This window comes from Babylonia areolata, chromosome 23 (genome assembly GCF_041734735.1).
Source record: "Babylonia areolata isolate BAREFJ2019XMU chromosome 23, ASM4173473v1, whole genome shotgun sequence".
Classification (NCBI taxonomy): Eukaryota; Metazoa; Mollusca; class Gastropoda; order Neogastropoda; family Buccinidae; genus Babylonia; species Babylonia areolata.
Window position 1 is genome coordinate 15,498,072 of NC_134898.1, and position 15,000 is coordinate 15,513,071.

A 15,000-nucleotide genomic window follows, 5' to 3' on the forward strand; every position below is an offset into this window, starting at 1 on the left:
CCGAGTGGGTGGTTAAAGCGTTGGACTTTCAATCTGAGGGTCCCGGGTTCGAATCTCGGTGACGACGGCTGGTGGGTAAAGGGTGGAGATTTTTCCGATCTCCCAGGTCAACATATGTGTAGACCTGCTTAGTGCCTGAACCCCCTTCGTGTGTATACGGCAAGCAGAAGATCAAATACGCACGTTAAAGATCCTATATTCCATGTCAGCGTTCGGTTGGTTATGGAAACAAGACTGAACATACCCAGCATGCACACCCCCGAAAGCGGAGTATGGCTGCCTACATGGCGGGGTAAAAAAAACGGTCATACATGTCAAAGCCCACTCGTATACATACGAGTGAACGTGGGAGTTGCAGCCCACGAACGCGGAAGAAGAAGAAGAAGACGGAGAAAGAAGGAATATATGGATAACCCCTGATTTCTCTTGTAGCTGTATGTTATAATTATGTGCGGTGCCCCGAAGTGTATAACAGTGAGTGCGTGTTGTTTGCATTGCACTGAGGTCTGGTCTGGGATGTTGACAAATTTGTTTTCTTCTAAAAGATCTGGGGTAGTAGTAGTAGTAGTAGTAGTAGTAGTAGTAGTAGTAGTAGTAGTAGTAGTAGTAGTAGCAGTAGTAGACAGATCCGACAAAAATGTGATATTTGAATAACGGACGTAAAAATGCTGGAACTGTAAATCTAAACAGTCGTCCACCCCCGAAAACGGAGTGCGGCTGCCTATATGGCGGGGTAAAAAAACAACACCAAAGAAGGTCATACATGTAAAAGCCCACTCGTGTACATACGAGTGAATGTGGGAGTTGCAGCCCACGAAGAAGAAGAAGAAGAAGAAGAAGAAGAAGAAGAAGAAGAAACAGTCGTCCCTAGATCTTGAGCATGACTGAGCATGAGTGTTGGCTTCATGTTAGTGCGGCCTAGCTAAGCAGCGAGTGTCCTCAGGTTCAAGTTCTGTAATCGGACTGGGATTTACCCCCGAAAACGGAGTATGGCTGCCTACATGGCGCGGGTAAAAAAACCGGTCATACACGTAAAAACCCACTCGTGTACATACGATTGAATGTGAGAGTTGCAGACCAAGAACGAAGAAGATAAAGAAGAAGGACCGGGATTTCTACCACGTCCTCCACCCCCCCCCCCCCCCCCCGCTGCCCCCCCCCCTTCCCCACGACCCCCCACTATACCTTGAGCGGTGGTCTGGGTGCTAGTCATTCTGATGGGAGGATAAACTGGTACAGCAAGCACGTGAAATAATCCACAGTGACATAAGAATTGTCTCTGTCCAATTAAAAAAAAAAATTATTTATATACGCTTATAGTTGACTTCATCAAGTTTTTGCGCCTTATACATATTATTATTATTAGTAGTAGTTCTTCTTTTTTTATGTATTCATCTAATATTTAGTCACCCTTTTTTTTTCTTTTTTTCTTTTTCTCAAGGCCTGACTAGGTGCGTTGGGTTACGCTGCTGGTCAGGAATCTGCTTGGCAGATGTGGTGTAGCGTATATGGATTTGTCCGAACGCAGTGACACCTCCTTGAGCTACTGAAACTGAAACTGAAACTGTCCAAATTATGTTGAAATTTTCCACTTTCAAAGTAAAACAAATACACACTTGCAGACAGAGAAATAAAGAAGAAACAAAAAATTAAAGATGTCGTTGCACTCACTGCAGCTCCGGGCCCCTCGCTGGGAGAGCAGCCTGGATGTTAAACATAGATATTTGTATTTGTATTTCTTTTTATCACAACAGATTTCTCTGTGTGAAATTCGGGTTGCTCTCCCCAGGGAGAGCGTGTCGCTACACTACAGCGCCATTATTTTTTTTGTTGTATTTTTCCTGCGTGCAGTTTTATTTGTTTTTTCCTATCGAAGTGGATTTTCCTTCAGAATTTTGCCAGGAACAACCCTTTTGTTGCCGTGGGTTCTTTTACGTGCGCTAAGCACATGCTGCACACGGGACCTCGGTTTATCGTCTCATCCGAATGACTAGCGTCCAAACCACCACTCAAGGTCTAGTGGAGAGGGAGAAAATATCAGCGGCTGAGCCGTGATTCGAACCAGCGCGTTCAAATTCTCTCGCTTCCTAGGCGGACGCGTTACCTCTAGGCCATCACTCCACCACTCCAGATATGTTGGGACAAGTAGAAATACAATACAATACAGCAATACAATACAGTGCCATACGATCCGATCCGTTGCGATGCGACGCGATACAATGCAATGCAATACAATACAATACGCTACACTACACTACAATACAATGCAATGCAATGCAATACAATAAATGCAATACAATGCAGTGCAATGCAATGCAATACGATGCGATAAAATGCAATGCGATACAATACAATGCAATACGATACGATACAGTGCAATGCAATGTAGTGCAGTACAATACAATAAATGCAATACAATGCGATACAAAACAATACGATGCGATGCGATGCGATACGATGCGATGCGATAAAATGCAATGAGATTCAATACAAACCAATACAATACAATACATACGTTGTGATGCAATTCGATGCAATACAACACAGTACAACACGACACAATACAATGAACAATAAATCTGAACGGAAGCTTGTGCTGGTGTTTGGCTTCTGGCCAAGTAGACAAGTGCAAGTTGTTAGAAAGAAAGTGATGCATGCATGTAATAAATATAGTACATTACAGTACAGTTCAGTCTCGTACGATACAGCACAATCAATGCAGTATTGTACACTATAGTGTTGCTGCAGAATGATGCATTAATAATACAAGGAAACAACATGTTATGTGGGCACTTTTCGAATTTGTGTGTGTGTGTGTGTGTGTGTGTGTGTGTGTGTGTGTGTGTGTGTGTGTGTGTGTGTGTGTGTGTGTGTGTGTGTGAATACGGGCCTTGGAGGAGAAATAGGACACCCAGAAGTATTCAACAACTTTGTACAAAACCGTTCTATTATCACTAGGGGGGAAAAGGGGGGGGGGGTATTAGGAAAGAGCCTAAATTTTGTAATACAGCAGAGTATATATATATACAGCACCATTCGATTCGGCGTGAGATGCGAGGACAACCTAAACACCAGAGGAGAGCACAGGAACTCTCTCTCTCTCTCTCTCTCTCTCTCTCGCAAAGTTGTATTGTTTGGACTTTCATCGACCTCGAGATGTCTACCCAGGGCGGCCACTAATGGAAGAGAAACACTCTGGCTGATTACAGGGAACTGCGGGCAGAACTCCATCCTTGATCGGAACTTTGGGAAACCTTTTTTGTGAGCAACAGACGAGAAAGGAAAGAAAGAAAGAAAGAAGAAGGACGAGGAGGATGACGGGGGGATGCGGGGGGGAGGGGGGGGAGGGTGAGGGGAGGAGAGGAGGAGAAGAAGGAGGAGAAGGATGAAATAAAGAAAGGATGATGATGATGATTAGGAGGAGGAGGAGGTAGAGAAGGAGAAGAAGAGGAAGTAGTTGTAGAAGAAGAAGAAGAGAAGAGGATGATGATTAAGAAGAAGAAGAAGGGGGAGAAAATAAAGAAAGAAAGAACGGAAGGAAGGAAGAAAGGAAGAATAATGATGATGAGCAGGAGGATGAGACGAAGAAGAAGAAGGGAGAGGAAAGAAAGGAAGAAAGAAAGAAAAAAAAAGAATAATAATAAGGAGGAGGAGGAGTAGGAGGCAGAGAAATTGAAATAAATAAAGAAAGAAAGAAAGAAGAAGAAGGAGGAGGAGGAGGAAGAGGAGGAGGAGGAGGAAGAGGGGGGGGAGAAAGAAAGAAAGAAACAGAAAGAGAATGAAAAGGAGAGGGTGGAGCAGAAGAAAGGAAGGAAGAGAAAATAACAGACGGAATAGAAATAAAAAGGATATAAGGACGCAGAGAAGGTTCCAGACGATATTTTGAGCGACCCTCAGCTGAAAATAATAACGATCCTGCCGCTACACATGCCGCAGTCCAGAACAGTAATCCCCAAACTTCTTCCCCTTCGTAAGAGACAAGATAACACCAAGATAACACCAAGAAACACACAGTAATCCCCAAACTTCTTCCCCTTCGTAAGAGACAAGATAACACCAAGAAACACACAGTAATCCCCAAACTTCTTCCCCTTCGTAAGAGACAAGATAACACCAAGAAACACACAGTAATCCCCAAACTTCTTCCCCTTCGTAAGAGACAAGATAACACCAAGAAACACACAGTAATCCCAAAACTTCTTCCCCTTCGTAAGAGACAAGATAACACCAAGTAACACACAGTAATCCCCAAACTTCTTCCCCTTCGTAAGAGACAAGATAACACCAAGTAACACACAGTAATCCCCAAACTTCTTCCCCTTCGTAAGAGACAAGATAACACCAAGAAACACACAAGCCGAACGGGTCCACCAGAAGCCTTTAAAAATCAATGAAGCTGCCCCAACTCTTGTCGTCCAGACATCACCGTAATGCTAGTTTTGCTGCCCACCTTTCTCTACGTATACATTTTTCATCATTTTGAGCGTTTCCTATGTCAAAATGTGTACGTCTCTAAGGAGATCGGTTTATTGCGGGGTCATCGCCATTATGAGGACATTACAAAATCTATGGTGAAGCCCTACTTGACGTATCATATATATATATTTTTTTTTAATCATATTTATCTTGGAAATATGTGGACGGGGTGCGTTTTCAATGGATTTGTGCCCGTTGGTATTGATATTTGTAGGCAATGATGCCACTGCATTTGGGTGATGTTCTAAGCTGCCTTAAAAAAAATGTTATATTGCTTATGAAATTGAGATTCCAAAGAAATTGAAAAAAAAAACCCAACCGAATTGTTTGTTTATATTGTTTGATGTATATATTTAGTTCCGGGTTCCTCCATATTTTGTTCTTGCCTGACCTACCCACTGTACTCAACGCGTTGGTTAGACCTTAAGTGTATACAAAACAATATACAATTTGAATGATTTTGAATGTTACAGAACACAATATAAATTAAAAAAAAAACAACCCAACCCATTGCTTATAAAGTACATGAAGAAAACAGAATAACATTGAATTAACTTTTTAAGACGAAAGAAAAGAAAACAAAATTGAAACAAATTGGAGAGCAATTAAAAAAAAAAAAAAAGGAAGGAAACAAGAGAGGCAAGGCCTTCAAGACGCACTTGTGATAAATTACGTCCCCTAGCATTAATTACAGAGTAATTTCCCTTTTTTTACTATCTGCACCAAAACGTTTGCAAAAAAAAAAAAATAAAAAAAATAAAAAATTACATGCTTAGCAAAAGAAGTTCCTGTTTGAACAAAAAAATGATAATAATGACTCCTCTAGTTGTTGTGTCAGAATAAGAGGTCAAAGTGCCAAGTTTAGAGAATACAAAAAATATAAATATAACAGTAAATGCAGTTTGCATATAATTAGGCTTCTTTTTTTTATTTTTTTGTGCCCATCCCAGAGGTGCAATATTGTTTTAAACAAGATGACTGGAAAGAACTGAATTTTTTCCTATTTTTATGCCAAATTTGGTGTCAACTGACAAAGTATTTGCAGAGAAAATGTTAAAGTTTACCACGGACACACAGACACACGGACACACACACACACACACACAACCGAACACCGGGTTAAAACATAGACTCACTTTGTTTACACAAGTGAGTCAAAAAACACGAATAAAATCCAGACTAGCCAGCCACCCTAAGTGCCAGTCCAGTGCATCGTAACATCCATACTTTCTTCAAGAAGTCCAGATCAGTGGTTCCTCTGCCAGTTTCCTGAAATCCAATTACGAGACAAAATCCATGCCGTCTGTTGCAGGGTCTGAGCGCGCTTGAATAAAACACCACACAGCTGTCTCACAGTCTGCTTCTGATGTGTTATTGATCCGTCTGTTTCTGTCTGTCTGTCTGTTTGTAACATAAAAACGAAAAAAACAAATAGAGCCATTCCACGCAACTCACGGTGTGGTCATTCGCATTATCATTCTTGATTAATCATTACGTGGAGTGTTGGCCTAGAGGTAACGTGTCCGCCTAGGAAGCGAGAGAACACCGGTTGGAATCACCGCGCAGTCGCCAGCATTTTCTCCGCCTCCACTAGACCTTGAGTTGTGGTCTGGACGCTAGTCATTCGGATGAGACGATAAACTGAGGTCCCGTGTGCAGCATGCACTTTCGCGCACGTAAAAGAACCCACGGCAACAAAAGGGTTGTCCCTGGCAAAATTCTGTAGAAAAATTCACTTCGATAGGAAAACATACAACACTGTAGGCAGGAAAAAATACAAGAACAAACAAAACAAAAAAACTACAACAAAAAACAACAACAAAATAAAATAAAGAAAGAAAAAAAGTGGCGCTCTCAGTGTAGCGACTCGCTCTCCTTGGGGAGAGCAGCCCGAATTTCACACATAGAAATCTGTTGTGACAAGAAAAAAGAGTAATACAATACAATCATACATCACTGACACGATCATGGAGCTGACCTTTAACTTTGATTGATCACCTCCCTATTGATTTTGAACGCGGCCGTTTTTGTTTTTTTTTGTTTTTTTTTTTAAATTCTTCACTGCTACGGATACTGGAAGTCGTTGACAATGATTACGTGTCAAGTAAAGATGGATAGCTTCTGTGTGAACGAAGACGATTCGGTTCACGAAGAAGGCGAAAGCAGTGGAGATGATAGACAGCGTCTGGTACCCCGTTGCACATGTGTGGTACCGTTATTCTCAAACTGCTTTTATCTTTACTTGCAGACAGAAATAATAACGGATCCCCGCTCAACCCTCAGCCGAGATACGTAAAATTCCGATGCAATTATCTTTTTCGTCAGCACTCGTTCTAAAACTTTTCATGGAGGTGATAGTTCAGATTCTCATCCGTTACACTGAGCGACAATTTATTTATTTTATTTTCATTAGTATTATTATTATAATTTATTTATTTATTTATTTATTTATAATTATATTATTAGTTAGTTAGTTAGTTAGTTAGTTAGTTAGTTAGTTTAGTTTAGTTTAGTTTAGTTTATTTATCTATTTTTAATTAATTTTTTTTTTTTTTCTCAAGGCCTGACAAAGCGCGTTGGGTTACGCTGCTGGTCAGGCATCTGCTTGGCAGATGTGATGTAGCGTATATGGATTTGTCCGAACGCAGTGACGCCTCCTTGAGCTACTGAAACTGAAACTGAGCGACGATATCTATTCCAAAGAAGATCAGTGTATATTAATTAGGCGTTCTGAACTCAGGCAGGAGTGTTCAGATCAGTTCAGGCCCTGGGGGGAAAATACATTTTATTCATTATGCCCATCGCTCCTGGTGGAGCATAGGCCATCGACGACCCCTCGTCATCGCACACTGTTCTGGGCTGTTCTGGCTATTCCAGTCCAGTTGGTCCCTTGCTGCTTCAGTTCTGCCTCGGTGTCTCGCCTCCAGCTGTTGCGAGGCCGGCCTCTCTTCCTCTTTCCCTGCAGGTTTCTGGTCAGGACTTGGCGTGTGATGCTGGACACTGGCTTCCTGAGGGTGTGTCCGATCCAGCCCCACTTCCTCCGCAGTATCTGCTTCGCCACTGGTTCCTGTCCCGCTCGCTCCCACAGATCTTCGTTTCGGATCTTCTCCTGCCATCGGATCTTGTAGATGCGCCTCAGACAGGTGTTGAAGAATGTCTGAATCTTCTGCTGGTATCCGCCATGTCTCGCATCCGTAGAGCAGAATTGACTTCACATTGGAGTTGAAGATGCGGGAGTTGAAGACGGTGGGATAGACATCGAGACACAGTGGGAACACAGCAAGAAGCTCTGGCACGACACATGTGAAGAGGTCCTTGGCAAGAAGAAAACTCAGCACAAGGAATGGATCTCTGCCAACACCATCCACAAGCTGGAAACATGGAAAGAGAAGAAAACTTTGCTGAACACGAGCAGAACAAGAGCAACTAAGGGGGAAAATACAATAAGATATAATTATGTAAATACATAAATGAATAAATGGGTAAGTAATTAGATTCATTAATTTCCCTCCGAGTGACGCGGTGCCAGCTTGGGAGTGTTCATTTTCTTTTGGAAGTCTCGACTGAGGTTTTATATTTTAAAATCTATAATTATTTCGCTTTGTTTCGTCGCGTTTATACTAATTTTGATAACAAAAAAAAAAAAAAAGACGTGTCGGTCAGTTTTACATTGATTTCTCATTAATTAGACATACAGTTCGTGCATTTCACGCGCGCGCGTGCGCGTGTGTGTGTGCTTTCGTCAGTGTATTTATTTGTTTATGCGTGCATGTGTGTGTTGTGTATAGCTGTAGGATTGTGATGGCAACGTGCACAAATTAGGGAATGTCCTGTAAATGTAACAAGTGTGTGTGTGTGTGTTTATTATTTGAGTGTGGATAAGCGTGTATGTGTTGAACGTGTACAGAAATCAATCATCATTTTGGAAAACCATTTGCATTCTTAAGCTTATGAATGTCCCAAATACAATGAAATTATGCATTGTCTGTGCAACACGTGTTTCACAAAGACAGAAAAAAAAGAAAAGAAAAATGAAATGTAGCCGTGTACCCGAGTGGTATTATCACAGAAGGCGATGGTACTGATGATTTACTGTATTTAAGGATACAAAAGATGCACTCACTGACCCAGGGAAATGTAGCTGGCCAGTCACAAAAAGTTTTTTCTTTTGTTTTATTTACAACAGTTAAGTAAGTAAAGAAGAAGAGAATAAAGAAGAGATGAGAGAAGACAGTGCACTGATAAGACACAAATAACAAAATACCTTAAGTATAACTTGTCATGTCAGGAATGCAGGTGGACAGAATGCACATGTATACGTATACATGGAAAGACTACCACTCAGTTTGGCATAAGCAACAACATAAGATAACTAATGCATGCATGAAGACCAAACTCTGACAGCAAATGACATGTCTAATACATTTAAACAGTGTAGATAAAGTGGTCAATAAAGCCAAGCTGATTTAGTGAAAGTGCACTGACAGTATAGATTTAAGTACAGCTCATACTATGTCAAAGTGACTCAAACGAATCAGTCATTATGTAACACTATACTGGAGTAAGCCGTATAGGAGAGAGCATAATCGCTAAATCGCAATTAACAGACTGTCACATATCAGATGGTTTTAACCAGTAACTGATATTAATCCAACACTTTCTTGCAATCACCACAACAGAATACTACACACATTATAGAGTCCTGACTAAGCACACTGTAGCAGTACAACTGATATCAACATGTGAAATAATACACGAATAATAAACAATAGAATAAGTGGCTTTGATAAAATACTGGCAAACTGAGAGACCAGATGGTCAGTGTTCAATACGAAGATTGGAAGAACCATCATGGCTTAACCATTAAGCAGTGAACAACTTACACAAGTAATCCATTGCATTAAAGCCAAATATCAACATAGCTAAGCTTGTGCTCAACATTTAAATCTTCCACGAAGCAAGCCGGACAAGTAATCTAAGCTTTCTCAGTGACCACAAATGAGAAAGAACGCGTCACCTTGTTCTAGAACAGTTGAATAAACTGCCCTTGGGCGGAGACGTAACTGACTGTGATGTTGAAAAGAATGAAATGGAATACTGCTACAAGCATATGACGACATGGCGATTTTCTAGATCAGTCATAGCCTGTAACTACATGTCAAAACAATAACTGAACCAAGTAAACCTAACTAAGGCAATATCAACATACTCATATGAACACAAGTACTGTGTCAAGGAATACAATTTACAAATCATCAACACATTTTACACACTGTACTTACAGCAATATGGCAATGATGCTGGCCATTGCAGCAACACACACTCTGTATACTACACAGCAAGAGAGAGAGAGAGAGAGAGAGAGAGAGAGAGCAGGCTCTAGCCAGTGACTGGCCAGGTGGAAAAGTGACCAGTCATCACCTGCTGGGGCTATTTATGCAATTTAAGTGAACTGCAGTGACGCCTGCATGTGCTGCAAAGCAATTCTGCTCAGATCAGGCTAAATTTGAATAGAATTGTGTTTGTTACAATGTGTTCAGTGATAGATTTCTAAATGATTTTTGAAACAATTTACGTCGGATTGGTTGCAAAAGAAACATTTCAACACCTACCTTCTAATGAGTATAAAATGAAGTGTTGATTTTTAAAGATAAATTTATAATCTCAATTTAAGTCACATGAAAAGGGTCAGTTTTAGCAAGCTTGTTGCTGAAAATTACAAACTGCGTTAAATCAGTTTAACGTAGGCAAACACAAGTGGTATAGATTTAAAGATAGAATTGTGACAATTCTGCCAGTATATAATACTTGTAGTTTACTGATCCGACAAAAGATATATTTAATTAAATACAGTGTGCCAGAAACAATTTTCACCGCAGTCAAAGTCATCAAGCAACGCTAGGTGTGGAGTGATTGTCGTTAAGTGTCGACAATGAAAATCTGCTTTGTATCTTCTGATCTATTCTCATCCAGACACTATAATGGTGTGGTTTTAGTTTCCAACAGCAGTCACATACAAAATTGTAACTGTAGCATAATGTATGACGAGAAAGACAAAATGACGTAAGTTTAGTGTAAAGTTGAAATCTTTAGACTAAGGAATGATTAATCTGAAATCAAGTATGCTTCTAACTGATTTAAGTGTGTGTGTGTATAAGCACAACATATATAATCTGCAGTGAATGATGCCCACATTTGAATTCATACATATTCGGAGCAGTTTAGAATGGGCTTTGCAATTACAATTCGAATGGTTCTGCATTCTGCACCAGTCGTTAAGACCAGTGTGTTAGTTGCGAAAAAGGCGTCTGCAATACAGCTCCTGTGCGAAACAATTTTTAAAGCCAGCAGAGCGCTTGGCTACAGAAAGAAAACCAAATTAGACATAAAACAAACACACAAATTACACAGAGATAAAATGCAAGAGAGAGAGAGAGAGAGAGAGTGGGTAAGTGGGAGACCGAAAGACAGACAGACAGACAGACAGAGATCAATAGAGAAATATGCATCAGTCAGCTGTCAGAGCCACTTTTAATCCTTCTGGGAAATTGAGACTTCACTCATATTTACTGTAAATAATGATTAAAGCCACCATTCCAGTTGTTTTTTTTCGGTCACCAGTTTCTCTGTCATGAAACAAGTTTGCTTTCGGATATGTAACAATATATATATATATATATATATATATATATATATATATATATATATATATATATAGAGAGAGAGAGAGAGAGAGAGAGAGAGAGAGAGAGAGAGAGAGATTTATGTGTGTGTGTGTTTCGAGAGAGAGAGAGAGAGATACACACACCACACCTCACCACACCACACCACACCACAGAGAGAGAGAGAGAGAGAGAGAGAGAGAGAGATTTATGTGTGTGTGTGTTTAGAAAGAGAGAGAGAGAGAGAGAGAGAGTGAGAGAGAGAGAGAGAGAGAGAGAGAGAGAGAGAGAGATACACACACCACAACTAACCACACCACACCACAGAGAGAGAGAGAGAGAGAGAGAGAGAGAGAGAGAGAGAGAGAGAGAGAGAGAGAGAGAGAGAGAGAGATTTCGCCAGCCACATCAAATAAAAAAACATACAGAAATTGTCTACGAACAGGTCCACTCGTAAATATTCCAGACAATCCGAGGAACCTCGACCACACAGTCTCCCCCTTTGTCTGGTTTCTATGGATACAGATGCACGTCTGGAGAAAAAAATGGTCATTCTTTCTGTCTCGCGCGCAGTCGTGTGTCCGTGTGTGTGTGTGTGTGTGTGTGTGTGTGTGTGTGTGTGTGTGTGTGTGTGTGTGTGTGTGTGTGTGTGTGTGTGTGTGTTTGTACGTGCGCGAATGCGTGTGTGTGTATGTGTGTGTATGTGTGTGTGTGTGTGTGTGTGTGTGTGTGTGTGTGTGTGTGTGTGTATGTGTGTGTGCGTGTGCGTGTGTGTATGTGTGTGTGCAAATGCGTGTCCGTGTGTGTGTGTGTGTGTGTGTGTGTGTGTGTGTGTGTGTGTGTGTGTGTGTGTGTGTGTTCGTGTGTGTGTGTGTGTGTGTGCGTACACGTATGCGTGCCCGTCTGTGTGTGTGTGTGTGTGTGTGTGTGTGTGTGTGTGTGTGTGTGTGTGTGTGTGTGTGTGTGTGTGTGTGAACGTCTGGAAGGAGTGGTCTCAAGAGACGAAGGTAGCAATGATGACAAGTGCTGTGATTACACTGGCAGACGTCCAGAAGTGGCCTTAAGTTATTACACATACGGTCTGTAATTGTTCTGACTGGATTCGATCTCGTGGCCAAATTCCTGTGAGTGTCTGCAACTAACCAGCAGCAACAGCAGCAGCAGCAGTAATAGTAGTAGTAGTAGTAGTAGTAGTAGTAGCAGCAGCAGCAGCAGCAGCAGCAGTAGCAGCAGTAGTAGTATCTGTAGTGGTAGCAGCAGCAGCAAGAGTAACATTTGTGGAATGTTAATGTGTTTTTAGCTGTCTGAACAGTCGTTTGAATTGCTGTCTAAACAACTTCCATTAATTAAGACACCATTGTTAACGAGGACAGTAACAGTCGGGATATGACGACGACGATGACGACGACGACGACGATGATGATGATGATGATGATGACGACGACAACCATGACACATAAATCTACGATAATGATAAAGAAGAAGGGGGGTGAGGAGAAGGAGCAAGACAACAACGACTACGATGACGATGACGATGGCGCATGTGATGATGATGATGATGATAATGACGCAGACAACAACGACGACGACGATGATGATGATGACGATGACGCAGACGACGACGATGATGATGATGATGACGACGCAGACGACGACGACGATGATGATGATGACGATGACGCAGACGACGACGATGATGATGATGATGATGACGATGACGACGCAGACGACGACGACGACAACAATGACAATGACAATGACGTAGACGACTTCGACGACGACAACGATGATGATGATGATGATGATAACGATGACTGTGGTAATGGTGGTGACACGGACAATTGTGCGTTATGTTGCGATGTGTGTGATAATGATGACGACAAAAATTACAATGACAATGACGTAGACGACTACGACGACGACGACGATGATGATGATAACGATGGCTATGGTAATGGTGGTGACACGGACAATTGTGTGTGTGTGTGTGTGTGTGTGTGTGTGTGTGTGTGTGTGTGTGTGTGCAGGACATTGTGATCAACGAGGTGGACGAGGGCCGGCCATGTCTGGTGTGCATCGAGGGACAGTGCCCTGGGTTTGAACCCCACGAGTGGAGGTTGTACAGTCCCTCTCTTTGTTCCCCTTCTCTCTCTCTCTGTCTCTGTCTATCTGTCTGTCTGTCTCCCTCTGTATCTGTCTCTCTGTGTGTGTCTGTCTGTGTCTCTGTCTGTCTCTCTCTCTCCCTCTCTGTCTATCTCTCTCTGCCTCTCCTTCTCTGTCTGTCTGTCTGTGTCTGTCTGTCTGTCTCTCTCTTTCCCTCTCTCTCCCTCTCTGTCTGTCTGTCTCTCTCTCTGTCTCTGTCTGTCTCCCTCTCTCTATCTCTCTCCCTCCCCCCCCTCTCTCTCTGCCTGTCTGTCTCTCTCCCTCTGCCTCTCCCTCTGTCTGTCTGTCTGTCTGTCTGTCTCTTTCCCTCTCTCTCCCTCTCTGTCTGTCTGTCTCTCTGTCTCTGTCTGTCTCCCTCTCTCTCTCCCTCCCTCCCTCTCCCTCCTTCTCTCTCTCTCCCTCTGTCTGTCTGTCTGTCTCCCCCCCTCTCTCTCTCCCTCTCTGCCTGTCTCCCCCCCCCTCTCTCTCCCTCCCTCCCCCTCTCTCTCTCCCCCTCTCTGTCTGTCTGTCTCTCTCCCTTTCTCTCTCTCTCTCCCTCCCTCCCTCCCTCTCTCTCTCTCCCTCTGTCTGTCTGTCTGTCTCACTCCCTCTCTCTCCATCCCTCTCTGTCTGTCTGTCTGTCTGTCCCCCTTTTTCTCTGTCTGTCTGTCTGTCTGTCTGTCTCTCCCTCTGTCTCTCTCTCTCTCCCTCCCTCTCTGTCTGTCTGTCTCTCTGCCTCTCTCTCTGTGTCTGTATGTCTGTCTGTCTCCCTTTGTCTGTCTGTCTGTCCGTCTGTCTCTCCCTCTGTCTGTCTGTCTGTCTTTCTCTCTCTCTCTCTCACCCTTGGTGTTTTTGTTTTTTTAATGTTATCATTACACACTTACCCATCGTGATTCCAACCCCTTGACACGGGCAGATGGCCTGGTTCAATTAAACGTCTTGTTCTTGTTCTAGTTCCCTCTCACCCTCTCTGTCTGTCTGTATCTCTCTCTCTCCTCCTCTCTCTCTCCTCCCCTCTCTCTCTTTCCCTCTCTCTTCCCCCCCTCTCTCTCCCTCTCTATCTCTTTCCCCCTCTCCCTGTCTGTCTCTCCCTCTCTCAAGGACAGATTGGAAGACTAGGCAATGCCTAAAATCTTTATCCTTGAGTAATAAAGTTTTTGAATTTCTCTCTCTCTCTCTCTCTCTCTCTCTCTCTCTCTCTCTCTCTCTCCCCCCCCCTCTCACTCTCTCTCACCCCCCCTCTCTCTCTCACCACCTCTCTCCATCCCCCTCTCTTTTTCCCTCTCTCTCTCTGTGCCTCCCTCACTCTGTATACCTATGTATGTGCCCCCACCCCCTCTCTCTTTCTCTCTCTCTCATTCTCTCTCTCTCTCTCTCTCTTTCCCTCTCTCTCTCTGTCTCCCTCCCTCACTGTATCTCTGTGTATGTGCCCCCTCTCTCTCTTTCTCTCTCTCTCTCTCTTCTCTTTCTCTTTCTGTGCCTCCCTTACTCTCTGTCCGTGTATATCTGTCTGTCTGTCTATCTGTCTGTCTGTCTCTCTCTGTGATCAGGAGCTGTTATATTTCAACATGAAACACTGGTGATGTATTGTAGATGTTACACTGGTACGTAATTTTACTGACAAAACAAATATACTTCAAAAAACTATCATCATTTTACGTGTGTAGCTAATTGCTATGCTTAGAATCTATGTAAAAAGAAAAAAAGAAAAGAAGGTCAT

General features: G+C 42.5%; 1 protein-coding gene across 1 annotated transcript in view; it reads left to right on the forward strand.

Annotated features, from left to right (window-relative positions):
• Nucleotides 1–15,000, forward strand: part of LOC143298294 (prickle planar cell polarity protein 3-A-like) — a 77,513-nt gene that overhangs the window by 15,498 nt on the left and 47,015 nt on the right. Inside the window, exon 2 of the mRNA XM_076611113.1 lies at nucleotides 13,166–13,254. Coding sequence (XP_076467228.1) covers nucleotides 13,166–13,254 — 89 coding nt within the window. The remainder of the gene's footprint in view (nucleotides 1–13,165; nucleotides 13,255–15,000) is intronic.